Below are 25,014 nucleotides of genomic sequence, written 5' to 3'. Positions count from 1 at the left end.
TCGGTATTGTACGGAAGGCAACCCATCTATGTGATTCTCTCACATCGACGTTTTTCCCTCTCTCTCTATCTACCCCCCTCTCCATCTGAATATAAATGGAAAAATATCCTTGGGTGAGGTTTTTTTTTTAATCCTCACCCAAGGATATTTTTCCATTTTTTTGTACAGATAGAGTGGGAGGGAGAGAGAGGAAGGAGAGAGAGAGAGAAACATCGACGTGAAGGGACACATCGAGTGGCTGCCACCCGCACGACCAACCAGGGCTGGGGACAAACCACAACTGAAGTACGTGCCCTTAGCGGGAACCGAACCCGGGTCTCTCCAGACTGCAGGCCGACGCTCTAACCGCTGAGCCAAACTGGCCAGGGCTGGGTGAGGATTTAAAAAAACAAAATATCATAACAGCCGGTCCTGTTTGGTTCAGTGGTTAGAGTGTTGGCCTGCGCACCAAAGGGTCACGGGTTTGATTGCTGCTCACGGGTGTACCTGGATTGCAGGTTCAAGCGCCATCCCTTGTCAGAGTGTGTGCAGGGCAAACAATACACCCCTTCCCTCCTTCCCTTCCCTTCTGTAAAAATCAATGGGGTGAAAGTCAATAGGGTAAAAAAATTCTGTGGTGAGGATTAACAAAAGTAAATAAATAAACTAATCATAACAAAAGAATATGAGTACTGATACAAAAGAAAGTTCTGAGTGGTGGTATGGAAATTCTTAAATCTATTTCACAAATCTGGAATAGCCTTTACCCCATAAATATAAGTAGTCCAGATGATTTTATTTATATTTTTCTTTATTGATTTTAGAGAGGAAAGGGGAGAGAGAGAGATAGAAACATCAGTGAGAGAGAACATCGATTGGCTGCACCCCGCATGCCCCTTCTGGGGATTGGGCTCACAACCTGGGCACGTGCCCTGACTGGGAATTGAACTGGCAACCTCTTGGTGCAGGGTCGACTCTCAACCACTGAGCCACACTGGCTGGGCTGACCAAATGATTTTAGTAGCTTAGGAAACTATGAAATATTTTGGAAAATAGGTAAATGTAAGAAATAGCTGTAAACTACTTGAAATGTCATTATAGAGTTAGAGAAGGTCCTTTCCAGTGGAACCAGGGTGTTCGAGTTGGCATGGTCCTCATAACCACTGCCCACAACAACAAAGCGGTGGCCCTGTTTTTGTCTCCCTCTCCCCCCCACCCGTTTTTCTTTCTTTGTCTCCCCCCCCCCCGTTTTTTTTTTGGTCATTGGAAGGAGTGTCCAAAATGATTCCTCAATTTATACCTTTTTTTTTTTTATCCTCACCCGAGGATATTTTTCCATTTTTTGTACAGATAGAGTGGGAGGGAGAGAGAGGAAGGGAGAGAGAGAGAGAAACATCGACGTGAAGGGACACATCGAGTGGCTGCCACCCGCACGACCAACCAGGGCCGGGGACAAACTGCAACCAAAGTACGTGCCCTTAGCAGGAACCGAACCCGGGTCTCTCCGCACCACAGGCCGACGCTCTAACTGCTGAGCCAAACTGGCCAGGGCAGTTTATACCTTTTTTAAATTACATGTTACTTAATCATTGTAGGTACTCAAAGAACCCTCACGTGTATAATGACAAGTCAGTGCTCTCTCTCACCTCCCACTTCCATTTCCACTGCCAAGGGCACAGATGCTGACAGTCTGAACAGGGACATCTTCCAGCATCTTCTCTCCATGTTCTTCTAGACACAACTTTTCTTTCAAATGTCATTAATATTACTTTTTTTAAAAATCCCCACCTGAGAATATTTTCACATTGATTTTCAGATAAACAGGGAGGGAGGGAGGGATAAACATCTACATGAGAGAGACACATTGACTGACTACCTCCTGCACAACCCCCATAATAGCCGGGGATCGAACCACAACCTAGACACGTGCCCTTGACCGGACTCAAAACCTAGACTCTTCTGTTCACAGGCTGGTGCTCTATCCACTGAATCAAACCTGCCAGGACTGCATTACTTTTGCAATGTACTTTTCACTTAGTACATTACAGACACCTCTGACAGGACAGTAGCTACGGCATACTAACATGTTTTTAATAGTTGCATAATGTTCTGCTAGCTTATGAAACAGTTTCTTATTACCTTTTTGGTATTCAGGTGGTTTTCCCTTTTTGCCATTACAGACATTGTTGAAGTTATAGCCTTCTGTACTGTATAGTTAATTTATGGATATACAATGGGTTCTCAAAAGTGGAAGCGTTTTTGCAGTGAAGAGATCTTTGACTACACAGTTACCATCCATAGAATCGAAACAATTTTTTTATTTTCAATCCTCATCCGAGGACATTTTTCCATTTTTTGTACAGACAGAATGGGAGGGAGAGAGAAGAGAGAGAGAGAGAGAAACATCGATGTGAAAGGGACACATCGAGTGGCTGCCACCCGCACGACCAACCAGGGCCGGGGACAAACTGCAACCGAGGTACGTGCCCTTAGCGGGAACCAAACCCGGGTCTCTCCGGACTGCAGGCCGATGCTCTAACCGCTGAGCCAAACCAGCCAGGGCAGAATCGAAACAATTTTGATTCTGCAGCAGAGTGCTAGCTGTGTAAGTGAATGTGTAAATACGATGTCGTCATGCTTCCTGTTGATCCTTTTCTCTCACTTCCTTATTCTGTAAGACATCAGTATTTTTTTTAATCCTTAGCTTAAGGTTATTTTTTGCATTTATCTTCAGACAGAGTGGGATGTAGAGAAGCGGGGGGAGAGAGAGAAACAAACATCGATGTGAGAGAGACACATCAAGTGGTCACCATCCACACGACTCCAACCGGGACAGGGAGAAACTGCACTGAACGAAGTACATGCCCTTAGCGGGAACCAATCCCAGGTCTCTCTAGTCCACAGGCCGACCCTCCAGCCATTGAGCCAAACCTACCAGGGCAGACACTACTATTCTTTAAAGCTCCGTAAACTGCCCTCTTAGTAATAGAATTCAGAACCTATAGACTCATACATGTGGCCTTTTTTTATTTGTTTGTTTTTTTTTTTTGGCTGCAATACTGATAGGTAGCATATGGGAAAGAAGCATGATTATACTCTTATTTACACAATTAGTGAAGGTAGTATATTGCTATGTGTTCAAAGTTGTTCAAATTCTGTGGGTAACACCTGTGTAGCCAAAGATCTCCACTGCCAAAGATTGCTGTTGGAAAGATAAGATTTTTAAAAATCTTAATTTTAGAGAGAGGAAGAGAGAGAGAAACATCAATTTGTTCTACTTCTTTATGTATTCATTGGTTGATTCTTGTATGTGCCCTGACCAAGGATTGAACCTGTAACCTTCGTATATTGGTGTAACCAAATGAGCAACCTATCTAGGGCCATAAGATTTTTTTTTTCTTCTTTATTGATTTTAGAGAGAGAGAAGGGACAGAAAGATAGAAACATCAATGAGAGAAAACACTGATGAGCTGCCTCCTATATGTCCTGCACTGGGGGTTGGGCTCACAACCCTGGCGTGTACCCTGACCGGAAACAGAACCGGCAACCTCTTGGTGCACGGATCCATGCTCAACCACTGAGCCACACCGGCTGGGCAGAGCCATAAGTGAGGCTTGAGCACTGTAGGATTTTTAGAGTGCCTAAAGACCTTTGGGGACTGTGGGTTCCATTTAATTTAGCTAATGGAAACTATGGAAGACACATCGGATGTGTCTTTTTTTTTTTAGATGGAAAGCGGGGAGGAGAGAGAGAAAGAAAAACATTGATGTGAAAGAGACACATAAATTAGTTGCCTCCCACACAACCCTGACCAGGGCTCGAACCTGCAACTCAGGTATGTGCCCTTGACTGGGAATCAAACCTGAGATGTGGTTGTAGGGCCAATGCTCCAACAAACTGGCCAGGGTCATAGGCTGTGTCTTGATGCTAGAACTTGATCTAGTGTGATTAGTCAGGTAACAGCTCATTTGGGCTATCAGATTTTTTTATTTTTTATTGGTTTATTATGTTTTTATTGATATTAGAGAAACATTTGATTGGCTGCCTCCTGCACATTCGCACCACCACCACCATTCCCCTCCACCCCCGGGAATTGAGCCTACAATCCCAGGCATGTGCCCTGACCAGGAATCAAACCGGTGACCTTTTGGTGCATGGGACGATGCTCAAACAATAGAGCCACATCATCCAGGGCTATCAGTTTTTTTAAAAATTTATTTTCTTACAGATGTTCGACAAGGACTGATAGGAGTTGGCCTGATAAATGTAGAAGACCGCTCAGGCATTCTCACTCTGGATAAAGGTAATGGTGTTAATGTGGTACACACACAGCTCTTGCTGTGTCCATAAAGCCTATTTTGTTGTTTATCCCTTTGTCAACTCAATGGGGAAGTTTCAAGACTGTATTTCTCCACCCTGTGATACTGAATGCTCAGAAAGAACGCTGCAGTTTCTTTCTGCTCTGGTCATTCAGAAGAGGGTAAACCTCTGTTCTGTCTGGATAGCAGCAGCTCTCAACCCAGGTTACTTATATGATCATCAGCTATTAAGCTTTTAAAAAATACTGAAGTCAGGGCTGTAGCTCAGATACGGGTTACCTTCCACAGCTCCAAGACATTCATACTGCAGCCAAAGGTGATCTTCACTGACTTGTAACACTTGACTAGGTAAGACTTGATGTTGGAGAATGAACACTTGTGTTAAATTGTGTTCATGCTTTTAGTAAGTGAAGTTGATAATGTGAACATTCAGTTTGGCAAACATCCTTTGAGCATGTACTATGGCCATGCTAGTTGCTAGAGGTAGAAATGGTCAATTTACAGCTCTTCTGGGAATAGTGGAGGAGTTGTGATGGAAGACTTTATACAGGACCAAGCCAGACTTTGAACTAAGTTTAGATAATAAAATTGAGATCACCAGTTTTGTGCATTAACTTTTTCATATAATCTTGTCATTGCAGATTATAACAACATAGGGAAATTCTTAAATAGAATTTTGGGCATGGAGGTGCATCAACAGAATGCATTATTTCAGTATTTTGCGGACACTCTCACTGCAGTTGTTCAAAATGCAAAAAAAAATGGAAGATATGATATGGGAATCTTAGGTAAGTGGGCAGTGTTTTATTTTTTAATTTATTTTATTTTATTTTTTATTTTAAAAATTTTTATTGTTGAATGTAGAATGTATTACAGATGTTCCTTATTTTTCCCCCATTGACCCCCTCCTCCCCACTCCCGCCCCCCTCCCACCTTTTCCCACACTATTGTCCGTGTCCATTGGTTATGCATATAAGTTCTATGGTTTATTTCTCTCCCCCCCTCAACCCGTTTCCCTTTGAGGTTTGTCAGTCTAGCAATGAATTTGTACCTCTTAATCCCTTCACCTTTTTCACCCATTCGCCCAACCCCCTCCCATATGGCAACCAACAAAATGTTCTCTGTATCTATGAGAATGTTTCTGTTCTACCTGTTCATTTTGCTTGTAGATTCCATTGTCAATAGATATATATTCATTGCCATTTTGTTTGTTCATATATTTTATCTTTTTCTTCAAAAAGACCCTTTAACATTTCATATAATAACAGTTTGGTGGTGATGAACTCCTTTAACTTTTTCTTGTCTGGGAAACTCTTTATATGTCCATCGATTCTAAATGACAGCTTTGCAGGATAGAGTAATCTTGGTTGTAGGTTCTTGCTTTTCATCACTCTGAATATTTCTTTTTTTTTTTTTATCCTCACCTGAGGACATTTTTCCATTTTTTGTTCAGATAGAGTGGGAGGAAGAGAGAGAGAGAGAAACATTGATGTGAAGGGACACATCGAGTGGCTGCCACCCGCACGACCAACCAGGACCGGGGACAAACTGCAACCGAGGTACGTGCCCTTAGCGGGAACGGATCCCGGGTCTCTCTGTACCACAGGCCGACGCTCCAACCGCTGAGCCAAACCGGCCAGGGCACACTCTGAATATTTCTTGCCTCTCCCTTCTGGCCTGCAAAGTTTCTTTTGAGAAATCAGCTGACAGCCTTATAGGAACTCCCTTGTAGGTAACTAGCTGCCTTTCTCTTGCTGCTTTTAAGATTCTCTCTTTGTCTTGAACCTTTTGCATTTTGATGATGATGTGTTTTGGTGTGGGCCTCTTGGGGTTCATCTTATTTGGGACTCTGTGCTTTCTGGACTTGTATGTCTGTATCCTTCACCAAGTTAGGAAAGTTTTCTGCCTTTATTGTTTCAAACAGGTTTTCAATTTCTTATTCTCGCTCTTCTCCTTTTGGCACCCCCAAGATGCAAATGTTGGCACGCTTGAAGTTGTCCCAGAGGCTCCTTACACTCTCCTCAGTTTTTTGGATTCTTTTTTCTTTTTGCTGTTCTGATTGGGCGTTTTTTGCTTCCTTATATTCCAAATCGATGGTTTGCTTCTTGGATTTACATACTCTACTATTGAATCTGTGTAAATTATTCTTTATTTCAGTTAATGCCTCCTTCATTTCTGACTGTGCATCCATCATTTCTGATTGATCCTTTTTTATGCTCTTGAGGCCCTCACTAAGTTCACTGAGGTTCTCACTGAGTTCACTGAGCATCCTTATAAGCAGTATTTTGAACTCAGCATCTGTTAGGTTGCTTATCTCCATTTCGCTTAGTTCTTTTCTTGGCGTTTTGTTCTGTTCTTTCATTTGGGACCTGTTTCTTTGTCTCCTCATTTTGGCTGCCTCCCTGTGTTTGTTTCAGTGTATTACTAAACAAGAGGTATGGGCTAGCTGAGACCAGATGCTGCTTGTTTGAAAGAATTTAGGAAAACCAAGGCAGGATCCCAGACAGGCCAATCCTATGGTTAAGCAAGTGGCAACAGCTTAGGTGGGCCTGAAGGTTGGGTGGGGCGGGGCCTCAGGGAGTCAGTAGGGCGGGGCTACCAGCGTGAGCCAGGTTGCTGGAGTCCCAGATTTGTGGGCTGTCTGCTGCCCCAGGGCAGGGCTCACCAAAGGAACAAAGGCCTCTGACAGCAGTTTGTCCCGGAGAAAGCCCCCTCTCCAGCCCTCGCTCCAGTGCCAAACAGATCAGTTCTTCCCTGTATGTCTCTGGTGCCCCTCGAGCTGCCTCCCCTCCGAGCTTAGAGGGAGAGAGTCCGATAAGTCCGTGCGCGGGCCCTTTAAGGAGCTGCCTGGGTCAGTTCCCGCTGGTTTTTCCAGCCAGAAGTGATGGGGATTCTCTTCCTGGCACTGGAACCCTGAGTGGGTCACCTGGTGAGGGACGGGAACCCCTCAGTCCTCAGGAAGGACCTTCTCAGCCGAGGTGTCCTCCTGATTTTTATCCGCCACACGTGGTGTGGGACCAGCCTGTCCCCTCCGCCCTCCTACCAGTCTCGATGTGGCTGCTGCTTTAATTCCGTGGTTGTAGGACTTCCGTTCAGCTTGATTTCAGGCGGTTTTGAATGATGGTGGTTCTGTAGTTTAGTTGTAACTTTGATGTGGTTGTGGGAGGATGCGATACCGCATTTACTTGCCATCTTGACCGGAATTCTCCTATTTTTTGTTTTTAAGATTATTATTGCTTTTTGAGAGAGAGAAGGAGGGAGAGGGAGAAATAGAAACATCGATGAGAAAGAACGATTTGCTGCCTCCTGCATGTCCCACACTGGTGATCAGGCCAACAACATGGGCATGTGCCCTGACCAGGAATGAAACCAGCGACCTCTTGGTGCTGGGTTGATGCTCAACTGCTGAGCCACAGCAGGCAGGCTAAAGAGTATTATTTTTTGCCCTGGCCAGTTTGGCTCAGTGGTTAGAGTTTCGGCCTGTAGATCGAAGAGTCACTGGTTTGATTCCTGGTCAAAGGCACATACCTTTGTTGTAGGTTTAATCCTCAGCCCTTGTTGGGTTCTGGTGGGAGGTAACCAATCTGTGTGTTTCTCTCTAATCGACGTTTCTCTCTTCTCCTTCCTTCCTCTCCTTTTTTATCTAAAAAAGCAATGGAAAATACCCTCGGGATATTTTTTCCATTTATCTTCAGCAAGAGTGGGAGGGAGGGAGAGAGAAACAAACATCAGTATGAGGGAGAGCCATCGATTGGTTGCCTCCCACACAACCCCAACCAGGACCAGGACCAAACCGAAACTGAGATATGTGTCCTTGACCGCAATCAAACACGTGACTCTTTGGTCTGCGGGCCAACTCTCTAACCAATGACCCCAACTAGCCAGGGCAAGATTATTTTTTAGAATATGTGTTTGTTGATTTTTAGAGAGAGAGGAAGGGAGAGGGGAGAGACGGGAAGAAACATTGATTGATTCCCTCCTGCACACCCCCTTACTGGGAATTGAGCCTGAAACTCGTGTTTCTAACTAGTGATTTCCTGATTCATTTGTCCGATGCTCAACCACTGAGCCACACTGGTTGGCCTTAAAATATTTTTTAAGCCGGTATTTTAGAGAAAGAGGAAGGGAGATAGAGAGGGAGAGAAAAACAGAGATTGGCTGCCTCCTGCCCGCTCCCAACCAGGGATTGAGCCCGAAACTTGGGCATGTGCTCTGACTACTCAAACCGGCGAACTTTCAGTGCATGGACAATGTTCAACCATGTGAGCCACACCAACCAGAGCAGTGAGAGAGAATTTAATCTTGTGTATTCCTGATAAAATATTCTTTTTACATTTATATGTTGCTTTTTCTTGTTTAAGATCTTGGTTCTGGAGATGAAAAAGTGAGGAAAAGTGATGTTAAGAAGTTTTTGACTCCTGGATATTCAACTTCAGGTCATGTAGAGTTATACACAGTAAGTCTGGAAGTCATGTGACATTCAAGTGTGATGTCCTGTGATAGATACACAATGAAGTGAGTTGAATTTAAAGGTTACTGTTTCTTTTATAGATAAGTGTAGAGAGGGGAATGTCCTGGGAGGAAGCTACCAAGATTTGGGCTGAGCTGACAGGACCTGATGATGGCTTTTACTTGTCATTGCAGGTAAGACTCGTTTCCTTCCAATGTGAACTGTCGAGCAGATGCTGTGTGTTCTCATCGCCAGCATTCTGACTCTCAGCTTGCTTTGCACTGTTTCTCCAATTATATCTCGCCTTTTTCTGTTTGATAATTTATCATTCTAATTGTTGGTTTTTCCATTTAGGTACAGTCATTCCTCGACACTTCGCGCTTTGACTTTCGCGGCTTCACTCTATCGTGGTTTTTTCAAATATTTGAAAGTCAAATCGTGAAGTGGAGAGGGACGAATTTATAGAAAGAATCCTACTTCGTGGAAATTCATCTATCGTGGTAGAGTCTGGAACTGATTAACTGCGATAAACGAGGGCTGACTGGACAGTTCCATTTACTATGTTTGAGGGTTGTTAATAGATGTAATTTAAATTTTTATTTACTTTTTAGAGAGAGCGTAAGAGTGGGGAGAGGCATTAACTTGTTCCACTTACCTATGCTTCTTGTATGTGCCCTGCCTGTGGATCAAACCTGCAGCCTTGGAGTATCAGGACAATACTCAAACCAGTTGTGTCCCTGAATTTTCATATAAGTGGAATCAGAAAACATTTGTCCTTCTATGTCTTCTTTCACTCAGCATAATGTTTTCAAGGTTCATGTGTGCAATGGCCTCTTTCAGATTCCATAGCTTTTTGTGACCGTGTTGTATTTCAGGGGGTTGGGTATACCCACTTTTGCTTTAAATTTGTAAATACATATGGAGTGACTGACTACAGATGAAGAGCTGCTTCAAGATGTATGTAGCCCCCTGGCCGGTTTGGTTCAGCGGTTAGAGCGTCGACCTGCGGTCCTGAGAGACCCGGGTTCGGTTCCCGCTAAGGGCGCGTGCCTCGGTTGCAGTTTGTCCCCGGCCCTGGTCGGTCATGCGGGTGGCAGCCACTGGATGTGTTCCTTTCACATCGATGTTTCTCTCTCTCTCTCTGTTCCTCTCTCTCCCTCCCACTCTACCTGAACAAAAAAAATGGGAAAATGTCCTCAGGTGAGGATAAAAAAAAAGTAAAAAAAAAAAAGATGTATGTAGCTGTATCGCCCTGGCTGGTTTGGCTTAATGGTTGGAGTATCAACTCGCAGAACAAAGAGTTGTGGGTTGATTCTGATCAAGGGCATGTACCTTGGTTGTGGTTTGTCCCTGGCACTGGTTGGGTCGTGATGGAGGCAACCAGTCGATTTGTCTCTCTCTCATCAATGTTTCTCTCCCTCCCCCTTTCCCCTCTCTCGTCTCCTCTCTCCTCTCCCCTCTTCCCCCTCTATCTCCTTCCTCAACTCTATCTGAAATAAATGTAAACATATTCTCGGAAGAGGATTAAAAAAAAATGTAGCTGCATCCAATGTAGCTTCTGTGGTGCTGCTGCAGGCAGGACCCGCGCAGAGAAGCTCTCTGGAGCAGGAGTCCTCCCTAGTTGCTTTCTGTAAAGAGCAGGTAGTCAGTGTTGTGGTCTCTGCTTTGTGTCCCGTATGGTGTGTGTGGTCCTCCCCACCCTGCACTGTTAAACTTGGGAGCCAGATTTGGTCCACAAGCCTGGTTTACTGGTCCCTGATCCAAGAGCAAAAGCTCTCCAACTGGATCTGGCTCCTACTTGTTTCTGTTTGTTTCTTTGCTTGCTTGCTTATTTGAAAATCTTACTGAGAAATTTATACATTCATATCAGGTTGTAAGAAGTAGTACAGAGAAATTTCTTTTTTTTTTTTTTAAGTATTTTTTTTTATTATGTTTTTTTATTTATTTTTTATCCTCACCCGAGGACATTTTTCCATTTTTTGTTCAGGTAGAGTGGGAGGGAGAGAGAGGAACAGAGAAAGAGAGAAGCATCGATGTGAAAGGAACACATCGAGTGGCTGCCACCCGCCCAACTGACCAGGGCCGGGGACAAACTGCAACTGAGGTACGTGCCCTTAGCGGGAACCGAACCCGGGTCTCTTCAGACCGCAGGCCGACGCTCTAACCGCTGAGCCAAACCGGCCAGGGCACAGAGAAATTTCTTGTACACCAGTTTCTCTAATGGGAATACTTTACAAAACTTGTATAACACCAAAACCAAGATTTTGATAAAATTCACCAGATTTTATCTCTATTTCTTCTTTAGATGGGATTTTGGTCAGTCTACATAGGGTAGTGATTATTGTTTTTCATTTCAAATTGTTGCCAGAGTTTAAAATGCGGATAGAATTTGATGAAAGTGCTGATGCCCAACTTTCTTAAGTGACAGGACATGGTAACATTGGTCTTTTTTTTACCTCCTGCAGGCAGCTCAATTCGAGGAGTGGTGTCTCTTGAAGGGGTATTGTTTTCTTTCTTTTTTTTTTTTTTATCCTCACTCGAGGATATTTTTCCATTTTTTGTACAGATAGAGTGGGAGGGAGAGAGAGGAAGGGAGAGAGAGGCAGAAACATCGACGTCAAGGGACACATCGAGTGGCTGCCACCCGCACGACCAACCAGGGCCGGGGACAAACTGCAACCGAAGTACATGCCCTTAGCGGGAACCGAACCCGGGTCTCTCCGGACCGCAGGCCGACGCTCTAACCGCTGAGCCAAACCGGCCAGGGCGAAGGGGTATTGTTTTCAGAAAGGTGTAGCTGTTTGTCTTTGAACCCCCATCACAAACATGCTTTACAGCATGTTTCACATGTGATAACTTTAGGAAAACCATGTCAGAATCACTTTTATTTCCTCTATATTGTGATCGTTTATAATTACAATGCAGTGGATGAGTTGGACACTACCAAGTCAGATCACACTGTTATTTGTTTGAAACATTCTGCTTTCAGTATAATAAGTTTAACAAATGTTTTACATCAACAGATAAAAAGAAATTGAAAAATGTTATTTTCACCTTAACCATTGTTTTATAGACTTTCCAGAATTATATAAACAATGTTTCAAATCTTTAAAGCAAGTAAAAGAGAGCGGATCCTAAATATCCACGAAGAGAAAAGTAAAAGGTTCTCTTTTTCTTTTATCAGTGTAACAATGACCTTTATATAAAAATTTAGTTGCTCAGCCGTGGCTGCTTTGGCTCAGCGGTTGGAGCGACGGCCTGTGGACTGGAGAGTCCCGGGTTCGGTTCCTGCTAGGGGCACATACCAAAAAGAAAAATTTAGTTGCTCAGCAGAATATTCATGTTGTAGAGGAGCTGGAAGACTGTCTTTACTTTGAAACTTTTATGTTTTTATTTATTTTTTTTTAAAAAGGGAGAGACGGAAAGAGAAACATGGTTGTGAGTGAAACATTGATAGGCTGCCTCCTACTCGCCCCCTGCTGGGAATTGAGCCTGAAAACTGGGCATGTGTCCTGGGACAGCATTCAATCCACTGAGATGCTCCGGAAAGAAACTTTTCTTTTTCTTCCAATTTTTCCCCCAAGAATTATTGCTTAGTCATTGTTAACCATTCTTTAAAAGAGCTAGTAATTTTCCAATTATGTTTTTTCTTGAATTAAATGCGATTTTTTTTGTTGTTGTTCTTATCCTCACCCGCGAACATTTTTCCAGTTTTTGTTCAGATAGAGTGGGAGGGAGAGAGAAGGAGGGAGGGAGGGAGGGGGAGAGAGAGAGAGAGAAACATTGACGTGAAAGGGACACATCGAGTGGCTGCCTCCCACACAGCCCAACCAGGGCTGGGGACAAACTGCAACTGAGGTACGTGCCCTTAGCGGGAACCTAACCTGGGTCTCTCTGGACCGCAGGCTGATGCTCTTAACCGCTGAGCCAAACCAACCAGGGCCTAATGCGACTTTTTATAATTCCTTCCTCCTAGATTTTCTTTTATAAGTTTGACTTAAAAATGTATTTTTGTAAGTTGCATTGTTTGCCTAATGCATTCTTTTCTTCCACTTCTACATACATAATTAAGGTAGTTCTTGTTCATCATTTTGGCTTTCCCCATCACAGCTCTATTATTTACAGGCAGTTATGTGCTACCTCATTTCCCCCTATGGCAGCCATAGGAGTAGGTGGCCCCGGTGGGTGAGATGAATTCAGTGGACTGTGGGTGATCAAAATCATTTTCTTGGAAGCTTTACTTTATTGTGATTTGAAGGAGAGTAACATTATTATTATTACTTTGTTTTCATCCTCACTCGACATTATTTCATTGTTTTGTTCAGATAGAGTGGGAAGGCGGGGGGGGGGGGGAGAAACATCAACATGAAAGAGACACATCAAGTGGCTGCCACCCACACGACCCAACCAGGGCCGGGAACAAACTGTAACCGAGGTACGTGCCCTTAGCGGGAACTGAACCCAGGTCTCTCCAGACCACAGGCCGATGCTTCAACCGCTCAGCCAAACCAGCCAGGGCAAGAATAACATTATTTACAGCACTTTATTACGAAAAATTTTAGCCATCCAGTAGATATAAAATAATTTTTTTGATGACAGGGGAAAAAGGAAAAAAGAGGGAGAGAAACATTGATGAGAGAGAATATTGATTTGCTATCACCTGCATGCCCCCCACTGGGGATTGGGCCCACAACCTTGGGCATTTGCCCTGACTGGGAATGGAACTGTCTAACTGGTGCATGGGTCGATGCTCAGTGAGCCACACTGGCCAGGCTAAAATAATTTTTTTTAAATGTGTTCTTACTGATTTTTTTAGAGAGAGAGGAAGGTAGAGAGAGAAAGATCGATGTGAGAGAGAAACATCAGTCGGCTGCCTCCTGCGCGCCCCCTAGTCGGTATCGAGCCCACAACCCCAGGCGTGACCTTAATTCAAACCAGGACCTCCTTTCCTACCTCACATGTCTCAGTCTGTTTGGGCTGTGAGTCAGGTACATGTATCAGAATATGCAAAGTGTCTCTACCGGGCATTTAGTCTTTTAAAGCTTATTCAAAACAATTTTTGTTGTTGTTGTTCATTCCTCACCCAAGAACATTTTTCCATTTCTCTTCAGATAGAGCGGGAGGAAGGGGGAGAGGGAGTGAGGGAGAGAGACATCGATATGAGAGGGACACACCCACCCATTGCCTCCCACACGACCCTGGCCAGGGCCGGGAGGGGGGGACAAACTGCAGCTGAGGTACATGCCCTTAGAGGGAATCGAACCCGGGTCTCTCTGGACCGCAGGCTGATGCTCTAGCCACTGAGTCAAACCGGCCAGGGCGAAAACAATTTTCAACCAGGGTTTAAAATCATTTTCTAAAGAATGTCTTGGCCCTCAGCATATGTCTTCAGCCTCCATCAGAATTAAGGTCCAAATGGCCTTTACTGTGGAGAGACATTAAACTCTGTTACGCAGCTGTTGCTGTCCTTTCTCCTGGCCCTGTACTCACGTGCTTGTGTTTGACATTGCAGTGTTTAAAGGATATTATTGGATGTTGTGATGACACCAGAAACTAGCATCTCTTAAAGCGCACAGTAACCAAACTATATTTTCTCTTTTTTTCTCAATAGATAAGGAACAACAAGAAGACAGCCATCTTAGTTAAAGAAGTGAACCCAAAAAAGAAGCTCTTCTTGGTTTATAGACCAAATACTGGGAAACAGCTCAAATTAGAAATTTATGCTGATCTAAAGAAGAAATATAAAAAGGTATTTTTTCATTTGTATTCTATGCTGTTTATAAATAAAATTTTGTTTACATATAAAACTTTGTTGATTTCTTCTATTTGATCACTGGAAAAGTGTTCACAGAAAAAACAATTGATCAAACTTGGTTATATTAACATCCATTCCAGTGTTAATGTTATCTACCATTAAGAAATCTGTAAGGTCATTATTTAAAATAGCTAGTGTTGTTAGAGATGAAAGCTTTCAGTAAAATTAGAAGTATTTAAATAAAGGGAAGATGTGCAAGATTATATTTCTTCCCACCAACTATGGTTTTATTATGAACTGCTCTGTTTGTATTTTGCAATGATTGCTTGAAAAACAGTGAATGACTCTGTTTTTCTTAACATCACTATTATTATTTTACTATTATTGTTACCTTGTACTACTATTCTCCTAGCCTTTGTCACTTGGAAACAATTATAATTAAGATAGCTATTTGAAAAATTTGTTACGTAGGAGGAACCTCATTACAGAAGTTGATAATATGGCCATCAGATGCAACCAGTAGTAGCAAAGGCCAGGTTTTTTGTACAGAGATAATTTTAAATTGGCTACAGACCAGATTAGGTAGCCAGAATGTATCAAACAGTTTTGTTTCAATGGAGTTTTTGTCTTCCTTTCACAGGTAGTTTCGGATGATGCCCTGGTTCACTGGTTAGATCAGTATAATTCATCTGCAGACACTTGCACTCATGCGTATTGGTTAGTATTTTGTTTCTCACCATATGTTTCAAAGTGTCATTAAGATTTAATTAACCATGTCTTTACTCTGTAGCGCTCTGCTCCTGTAAGTACATGAGTACATAATGCATTGTATGCGGTGGCTCCCTTCAATCAGCAGTACTTGTGGGAACTGTGTGGACTGCACACTGTAGTCTCCCTCTGCGAGACTTTGCTACTTCCAACCAGCTGTCATCTGAGCATGGGGCTTAAGTATCATTCTCAGTGTTAACACAATTTCTCTCCATCCTTGTCTTCCTTTATTTGTTTCTTTCTTTTCTGTCTCTTTTTTAAAAGCTTTCCTGATGTCCCAAATCAGTTTTAATTTGAGGGCTAGGGAACTCAGAGAAGACCATGGAGAAGGTGCGAGTAGCTAACAGCACCAGAAAGCTTTGTTGTTGAGCCCTGGGCTGCTGTTGCTCCGCTGCTTGGCTAGCAGGGTGCTCTTCTGACGCCGGGCACTTCTGTGTTCAGTGTTTTCTCATCCACTAACTAGTGATGGGGTATCTGGCCCGTTTTATGCAAAGGAATATAAGATACAGATGGATTTTAGCTAGATTTTATTTTTATTGATTTAGGAGAGAGAAACACCGATTTGTGGTTCCACTTATCCATGTATTCATTGGTTGGTTTTTTTTTTTAATGTTTTTAATGATTTTTTAGAGACAGGAAGGGAGAGAGAGATAGAAAATAGATACATCGATATAAGAAACATCGATTGGCTGCCTCCTACACACCCCCCTACTGGGGATGAAGCCCGAAACCCAAGCATGTGCCCTGACTGGGAACCAAACCAGGACCTCTCACTCCATGAGATGATGCTCAGTCCACTAAGCCACACCAGCCGGGCTATTGGTTGATTCTTGTATATGCGCTGAACAGAGATCGGGCCACAAATTTGGGGTATCGGAATGACACTCGTAACCAACTGAGCTATCTGTCTAGGGCCTAGGTTTTTTAAATTTTCTTTTTATTTTTACACATGTGTAAATTGATAAATTTGCTTTGTTTTTGGGTTTTCTTCCTCACCTGAGGATATTTTTCTACTACTTATCAGGTAGAGAGAGACACAGAAAGAAACATTGATGTGATAGAGCCACATCAACTGGTTGCCTCCTGCACGACCAGACTAGGGCCAGGGACAAACTGCAACCGAGAGGTACGTGCCCTTGACCGAAATTGAACCCACAACTCATTGGTCTGAGGGCTGGTGCTCCAACCGCTGAGCAAAACCGGTCAGGGCCTGATGAATTTGCTTTGATATGAGTAATGTTTTGTTTTTCTTTTGTGTTTAAATTGGTGCTGTTAGAAATTATCTTAGAAGGTGAAACATATTAAGGGTTCACCTACAAACATTCTCTCTAAAAAATATTTGGTTTGAGTTGTGGCTTTAAAAAAAAGTGCCCTAATACTGTATGTTGATCTTGAATTAATACTGGAAAGATCGCCCAGCTGCTGGGGATCAGGGGTTGAGCGTCGACCCTGCATCAAGAGGTTGCTGGTTCAATTCCCAGTCTCAGGGCATGTACCCAGGTTGTGGGCCCAGTCCCCAGTGGGGGGCATGCAGGAGGTAGCCAATCGATAGTCTCTGTCATCGATGTTTCTGTCTCTCCCTCTCCCTTCCTCTTGCTAAGTCAATAAGGAAAAAATTGGAAAGATGTTTTTATTGATGAATTGGGGAAATAATTTTAACCATAAAATTTTGATGTGTCTTTGTTTCACAGTTTTTAAATAAATGTATGTGCCTTTATTTTGTTTGCTGAGGCTTTTCTCACTTACCTGAAATACTATAAAAGTAATTGGCAGGATTATGTTATAAGATAGCATTAATGTAGTAATATCCACGGTAAACTAATGGGTATTTAAAATGACTAATACTTAGGTGGATATAAAATCAGTAAATCAGCCATTTTATAAGGAGTCAGGCCCCCCAAATAGCTGCAATTTTAAAAATGAGGTGTGATGCCTGGCTGGTGTGGCTCAGTGGATTGAGTGTTGTTTCATGGACTGAGAGGTTCTGGTTCGATTCCCGGTCTGGGCACATGCCCAGGTTGCTGGTTTGATCCCTAGTGGAGGGCATGTAGGAGGCAGCCGATCGCTATTTCTCACATTGATGTTTCTCTCTCTCTCCTTTCCTCTCTGTAGAAAAAAATTAAAATAAAAAATCAGTATTGGTGCTGTGGCCTGTTGCTCAGTGGTTATAGCATTGGCCTGTGCACTGAAGGGTCCTGGGTTTGATTCCCCAGTCAAGAGCACATACTTGGGTTGCAGGTTCCATCCCCTGCCCCAGTTGGGTGCATGTGGGAGGCATGCTGTCTCTCTTTCACATTGATGTTTCTCTCTCTCTCCCCTCCCGACCCTCACCCCCCACTCTCTCTAAAAATTAATGGGAAAGTATCCTCAGGTAAGGATTAACAAGAAATCAGGTGTGGTGGCTTACATTGGAAGGATAACTCAGTAGGTGGAAAGGAGTGTGATCTAAGAAACTGTCAGTAGATGCAGCATCCTCCACTTGAAATTTGGATGGACATTGGGAGCCTTTGTGTGTGTTCATAAAAATTTCTGTCCTCTCTCTCCTAGGCGCGGCAATTGCAAAAAAGCAAGCTTGGGATTAGTTTGTGAAATAGGTCTTCGTTGCCGCACGTATTATGTATTATGTGGCTCAGTACTGAGCGTCTGGACAAAAGTTGAGGGTGTTTTAGCATCTGTCAGTGGCACAAACGTGAAAATGCAGATAGTTCGGCTAAGAACAGAGGATGGACAGCGGATTGTAGGTGAGTCTAATTTTTTTTTGTTTGAGCTCTGGGAAAAACTAAGATCTTGTTTTTTTCTTATTTTGCTTCTTCCATCTTAGAATCTTACCATCTGTTCTTGTAGTGGGTTAGAGCTTGCTTTATATGTTCTTAAAATGTTGAGTAGAAGTTAAACGTTTGGACATTGCTGATTCTGGTTAAAGTTCTGGGGTGGTCTTTTATTTTATGCTGCTCTTGCCCCTCTTCCTCCCTATTGCCATCTATGCATGCTCCCTGGTGTGAAGACTGAACTCAGCCTCTTGCCCGGGATTGTCTGAAGTCTACCATGTTAGGTTCATTGAGCCAGATTGAGATTATGAAACTCAGAGCCACTGCACAAAGGATGGAGGGGTGTCCTGCAGGGGCTGGCTGTTCCCACCACTTCCTCTGTTCTGGGCTTCCCAGGGACGACAACCCCCCCCACACACACACACACACACACAAGCTCTTGTAGTTCGGCACTGCTTTTTCTGTACTGCTTGCACCAGCCTGTGTCATCCATTGCAGATTGGCAGCCCGCGGCCAAAGCCAATCCATGAACACTCTTTTGACCCTAAGGTATTTTTTTTTTTAAAGTAGGAGTGAGTGAGAGGTACACGTCAACTGGTTGCCTCCCGCACAACCCCAGACAGGGACGAACTACAACCGAGTTATGTGCCCTTGGCCAGAATCGAACCCGGTACTCATTGGTCCGTGGGCGGACACTCTACCACTGAGCCAAACCGGCCAGGGCAACCCTCACGTATTTTGGGCTGCAAGTTTTCATTTATTTGAATTAGTTGCCAACATATTAAATTAAAAGACCTGGGTTTTCATCTTCCTTTTAAAAAACACAGCTTCTCTGGAATATTGAGTCCCCCGTTCCCACCCTGGGAGAAATAGCTTTCCCTACGCAGGGCATACACTGTCCGGTTTGCTAGCATCTGCCTGCTTCAGTCATCATTTGCATTTGCAGCCACAACTCTGTAGTCTTTTTGTTATGTCAGTACCTCCCAAAGAAAGCGGTGTTTGTACACGGTGGGGCACTACAGAGAATAGATAGGAAGGTACTGTACCTGACCTTCTGTTTGTCCACCCAGAAGCTGGTGTGACCTGAAGGCACATGCTCAGGTGTTTGTGGGTAACGCTGCTGAGGAATCAGGTTCCTTCTGAAATAGCCTTTTTTGTTATGAGATATTTGTTTAGTCTTTGTGCGGAGCCCTGTTTGCTGGACTTAATATTATTCCCCATTAGGAGTTTTCTGTGCATTGTAAAGCACTGTGTAGTTTCTCCTGGATGCGGCCTTTAAAATCCCGGTTTCTGTTGGCAGGTTTGATCATCCCTGCAAATTGTGTGGCTCCTCTTGTAAATCTCCTGTCAACTTCAGACCAGTCCCAGCAGCTCGCGGTCCAACAGAAACAGCTCTGGCAGCAGCGCCACCCCCAGAGCATCGCCAGCCTGAGCAACGCGTGAGAGCAGACAGGTCCCAGCGTGGCTGCTTCTGAAACGCTGTCACAGCGTGTCGTTTGCATAAAAATCAGGGACAGTTTCCAAAGAATTATACTTTTTTTCAGTTGTGCTCTCTCTAGTTAATTTTTTGGGGGAATAAGGACAAACCTGGAATAGATAGCAAAACTGAAATCAACGTGCCGATGGTGGCGCACGCCTTCTTCTGTTCAGCCGCGGTCCTCCCGCATGCTTCTGCTGGGGCAGAGGGTGTGTGCGTGCGTGTGTCCGTCTGTCTGTCTGTCTGAGTTTGTTAAAGGCCACGAACCACAGTTGGTTTAAAAAGGCTTGGAACTTCCCTTACTGGCTTTCCTTAATGTTCCACAGTGCTCAGGGTTACCGCAGGACACCCATGCTCTTGCTGAGGGAGTTATCCCCAGATGCATGTGTTTTGGGTCTATAAATATAGAAAATATATATTGGTTTCTTTTCCAACTTACTAAACACTAGGTTTATTAAAGCATGAAATGAAAGGTTGCACATCACACATTCAGGTTCTTTTCTAGTTTCTGTTCTGACAGTGCATGTCTTTTGAAAGCATGCGTAAACAAGATTAAAAGATGTCACGTGACAGAGAGAAACATTTGTAGGTGTGTAGCATCGGTCACTGCAGTTTTACCATGTTTATACCTGGTTATTGCTTCTAACCCTGTGACCCCTTCCTCCCCAGCCCCATTCTCCCTGCCCCAGGTTTCTTGTTAAGGTGATAAGTACAGACATTTTCTTTGTGATAAAACTCTTAAAAAGTTAATTTTAATGTATTAATAGTATTCCTAATGAGTGCTGCAAAAACGGCTATAAGCCCGCTTTTCTCAAAATTCCATTTTCCTTAACTTAAGATAGTTTTAGAAAGAAGTACAAATCAGCTTCCATTTTGCAAACCATCTTTTTTTACTTATTATCTTACTATGTTGGTCACTCATAAAAAAGGAAACCGTACTTGAGCTGTAAAGTAGACAGTGAGGAAACACTTGAGGCTTCTGCTGTGTTTATTTCTTGTTATTGTTGTTACCCAGTAACTTGAATATTGTTTAATGTGTTGTAAGACATTGTAGAGTTTATCTCAAGCTGTTAAAAATGGTAATGTACAAATGTGAATAGACACTTATCTATAATATGGATAAGTTTCGTTTCGCCTATAATAGATGTTTTATAAAAACAAGTGAGGGGACAATTGGTCTTTTTGTTTCCCTTTTTTTTTTTTCTTGCACAGGTTGCACTATTAAAACATTGAGATTGTATAAACCTGGTCGAAAGCTGCAGGATACACCATCTTGCAGATGTGAAATAAAAGTTGTTATCCTAACCAGCAGTGGACTCTTGTTTAGGCCCTCACCACCTGCAGGCGCAGTCCGATGGGTTCTGCAGAGCTCCGAGGGTGCTCAGCACGTTCTGGCTTAACACCCACCCTCCAGGTGAGACAGTGCTGAGGAAGGGGTGAGCCCGCTAGTGCCTCTGAACGCTTCTCCAGTTGCATTGCTTTCCTGTGCTACTTTAGACCTCTCAGAATCAGGTGAGGTGGATGAGAAGGGATGAAAAGCTGGGCTTTTGTCTTTGTTTCTTTCCAGTCATGTCTAGTTCCGTTGTGTCAGGTTTACCACAGGTTGGCTTTCTTTGGATTCATTCATTCCTGATGCGTAAAAGAACAGATGGAGAAAGACTTCTGTTCTCTGGCACGGTTTGCCCAGTGGGTGCGACTTTCATCTCCAGTGTAGTCCTCCATCTCAGGCAGTGGTCCACGTGAATGTCTGCCAGTGTCCCTTGTGGCGGCTGCTCGACCCAGCTGGCAGCCAAGAGCAGAATTGTTCCACCTGCAAGAGTGCTCCCAGGTGTCCGTTTTTAAACCAGCGGCTCAGTCAGCTCTGCGCACATGCTAAGGTGAAGTAGAGCTGAGTTCAGGAAGCTTAACGAACTGCCCACGCCAGTGAGGCAACTGCATGGCTGGGCAGGAAGACAGACTCTCAGAGGCTGTTGGCCAACTTCCCTTTTGTGCACATGGGGGTCTTGAGAAGGTGATGGTGTTTTCCAGGCAGCGTCTTTATGAGGATTCTTTAGCCTGCAATTAGTTGACCCCCACAGTTTACGATGTAATGTTTGCTCTTGGAATAGCTACCTGATGCAAAGGGGTGTAGGTGGATGTTATGTTTTTGGTAGAACAGCTTTGTTTTGCTTTTTAAAAATAAGGTCCAATAATAAGGCCTCTGAATACTCTTATTAGACCTCAAAAAGTCACCTTTTCATAAAAAGTGGATGGGGAACTGAGGTGCCCTGTGCTCCTGCCCTGCATGGGGTGGTGTGCCAGAGCCTGCTTCCCATCCCCCTTCCTGGAGGAGAGCATATGACCTTTACACTGTGCCCTTAGCCAAGTCAGCAAGTTCAGGTTGGCCAACATGGGGAACCCAGCATTCAAGGTCCTCCTCTGTCAGAAAACCAGGTCTCAGCAACAGCTGGCTTCCTTAAAGCAGGCCTACGTATTTCAGGCTCTGAGTGCCTCGTCTGAACCCAGGGGCTCTGCTGAACCCCATGGGAGTCCGTTTGGCCTCTGCAACGCCTTCTCTCCCGTTTAGCAATACGGCTCTGAGCACAAAGATTTGATTGTAAGTACGTTAGTTTATTCAGAGTTTACAGTGTCCAGAGCTGCTCAGATGGTACCTCAGGGGAATTGGTGTTCCCCTGATTTAGCAACCTTTGCACCACAAGGTCTGTCAGCAGTTTAGTGGGTTATCCAGATAGGCGTCAACAGTGTGAATTCCTAAAGGTATACACAAAGCACTTCTTTAAACACAAGTTGATCAAAAAGTAAATATCTTAAGCAGTTTTTCCTCTTTGCTGCTAAGTTGCAGATACCTTCATCAATGTCTTTGCACCCCTTGTATATAAGTTAGCAAGATCTTGTGTCCAAAGCAATGTAGCAGTGTGTGTGTGTGTGTGTGTGTGTGTGTGTGTGTGTATTTATTGCAGTCCAGCTACTTAGCACTCCAGAAACCTTGTTGCAGCAATACACCTTTTAGTTTTATTTTGCCTCATCTGTAAAGGTAAAAGGTACAGATTTCCAAACTCCTGGGAAATATAGTATTTTAGAGGCAGAGTTTTCTGGCTTGAGCCCTTGGGCATGTGTGTGCTAATGGCTATAGGAGGCTGTTACCCGCAGCAGGCTTGACAGGACTGGGCACCAGGTCAGCATTTATAGTGTTGTGACGGGATCCCTTTCCCTCTGCCTCCACTTTCCAGTTTAGCAGGAGGGAAAGAGCAGTAGACTAGAAATAATAAATGCGTCTCAACTTAAAAAAGTAGGAGCAGAGGCCAGGTATTTTCCCTTTGGGTCCTTTTCTCAATACGAGATTTAAGAGGAAGGTCCCGATCTAAACACCTTCATTTTGAAAACAGGCTCGAGTGATATTTGATAGTTCCTACGAAGGGTGCTTCATGAGAGCCCTGTTGGGCTGGGATCCATTTAGCCTATGTCCTTAGCTCAGGCTTCAAGGTAAGAATTGGCAGCCACTCTACTTGTCAACGACCCTCCCTGTGCCTGGGGTCTCCCTGGTAGCACCACATCCGTGCACACACACCGTGCACACTTGGCTGCTCATAGTCCGTGCAGCTCAGTCCACACAGCTCCCAGTCCATGCCTGCCGCTGTGAGCAGAGACCATGCGCATCAGTTTCCCCATGGCTGCCAGTGCCGCCGCACAGGTGCACGGGCGGGCAGGACGTACCTGTGGGTCCTGCAGCTCAGGATGGCAGTCCTTTCTCTGAGCCCTTGCCGCCGAATCCACAACCCACCTTCTCATTTATGCTGTACTTATATATATGTACATAAGTGTGTATGTATAGCAATGTCGACTTTTGAATTCTGAATGTAAATATTTCATGTAAATCGGGACCCCCTACCAACTGGTTTCCCCCCTTTCCTGCCTCCCTTTGATCCTATTTATTCTTTTCTTTATTTCCCATACTGGGCATCTTATAATTTTTTTTTCTTTTAATGTAGAAAAGTATGAAAACTTCTTAGTTGACTTTACTTGACATATTTTAGAATTCAGTTTTACATCTTTGCTATGATTCCAATGTGTGTTTTGTGTTAATATTTTTCAATATGCCTGTTTTGCGTTTTTATTACAAATTTTTACTGTGTGCAATGCATTGTATTGGGGGGGTGTACTTGAGTGCAATTTCTGATACTGTCATTATATGACTCGTTATGCTCATTTATGTTGCTCTTTGGAAGCTATAGTGAGCCTGATATTTTCACATTAAAAAAGAAAATTCTTCCCAGGACTTCTTTCAAGCTCCTCTAACTTCTTCAGTGCATTGGGGATCAAACGTAGTTCTTTAGTAAACCCCCTTGTTCCCAGCCTTGCAATTTTTCAACTCTTCAGATCTGCACTAAATTCCACATCTGCAGCTCTTCCAGCTGGGAGAAAGATCCTGCAGATCCGAACAGTGAGCTATGTCCTCTGCTGCTGCAAATTCCTGTGCTTCTCCAAGACGCCAGGCCTGTCCTTCTGACCTGTGAGTGATCATCAGAAATGTCCTGTGCAGTGAGCACAGGTGATCTGCTTCTGCCCTCTCCTGTTGGAGAGGTGTAGCAGACAGGGAGACGGGTGACACTGGGCAGGGTACTTGAAGGAGTAGCTAGCTGTCCTCCCAAAGAGCAACAGCACTGCTGTGGAGGCTCCACGAGCCTTCATCTCATGGGTGGGTTCTGTGCTGAGAGTAAAGCAGGCAGTTAGCTGAGAAAGGACTCGCCGTAGGGCCCCTGAGCTGTCACTGGCGTTGTACTGGTAACTGCTCCTGACTGAATCCGCCACCCCCAGGGCTGAGCTGGACCGAGGCTTCTTACGGTCAGTGTTGCCAGCAGGGAGATCCAGGGTGGCTCCTGAACCCACGTGGTGGGGATTGTCACCTGAGAGGCAAGCATTGCTGTTGCATGCACAGATTCTGCACCTTGAAGGAAATGTTTCTCTAACTTTCAGGGAAGATTGCCGAGAGCATATTTTGGGCCTTTCATTCGCGAACGCGTTTCATGCATTACTGTGGAACTTGGTAGATTTGCTGAAAATTTCACAGTTGTCTGAGCCGACTAGGTCATGGAGTGGGGCCTGTCCGAGAAGCGCGGGCATGAACCCCCTTCCACCCCCGCCGGCTGGCTGACCCTCCTTGCAGCAGCAGCCACATCCTCTGCAGCAACCTGGCAGGGCACAGGCCAGCCCAGACCGTCCCTTTAGTGTAGTCAAGCAAGGGACCAACCAGCCTGGGGAATTGAGAAGGCAGGCCCGAAGGTCAGCCCGCTCCTCCCCCTCCCCCCCGCCCCCCGCCCCGCCCCGCCAGGGCTCGTTCTGCTGTGACAGTATCTTGGCACTGAAGAGGGTGAAGAAGCCTGAGCCTCCTTTCTGACTTCCATCTAGGGGGCGGTGCAGGAGCTTGTTTTCTACGCAGCACATTCACGTCTCCTCGCCGCCATCAAACAAAGATCATCCTGTCCATGGTTTATACTGAA

At 44.3% G+C, this 25,014-nt stretch overlaps 1 protein-coding gene across 4 annotated transcripts in view; it reads left to right on the top strand.

Moving 5' to 3' along the window:
- Nucleotides 1-24,752, top strand: part of SBNO1 (strawberry notch homolog 1) — a 62,495-nt gene extending 37,743 nt beyond the window's left edge. For 2 of the 4 annotated variants that reach the window (XM_036276399.1, XM_036276398.1), the window contains 8 exons: nt 4,208-4,282; nt 4,940-5,086; nt 8,660-8,754; nt 8,850-8,942; nt 14,360-14,497; nt 15,144-15,220; nt 17,819-18,012; nt 19,340-24,746. In XM_036276399.1, the coding sequence (XP_036132292.1) occupies nt 4,208-4,282; nt 4,940-5,086; nt 8,660-8,754; nt 8,850-8,942; nt 14,360-14,497; nt 15,144-15,220; nt 17,819-18,012; nt 19,340-19,482 (962 nt within the window). In that variant the 3' untranslated portion in view covers nt 19,483-24,746. Of the gene's footprint in view, nt 1-4,207; nt 4,283-4,939; nt 5,087-8,659; nt 8,755-8,849; nt 8,943-14,359; nt 14,498-15,143; nt 15,221-17,818; nt 18,013-19,339 lie in introns of all 4 variants that reach the window. The other 2 variants (XM_036276401.1, XM_036276400.1) reach the window with 2 other exon arrangements.
- Nucleotides 24,753-25,014: the final 262 nt, after the last annotated feature.

Source organism: Molossus molossus, unplaced genomic scaffold (assembly GCF_014108415.1).
Source record: "Molossus molossus isolate mMolMol1 unplaced genomic scaffold, mMolMol1.p scaffold_m16_p_22, whole genome shotgun sequence".
Taxonomy (NCBI): domain Eukaryota; kingdom Metazoa; phylum Chordata; class Mammalia; order Chiroptera; family Molossidae; genus Molossus; species Molossus molossus.
This window is presented reverse-complemented; position numbering and strand designations above follow the sequence as displayed.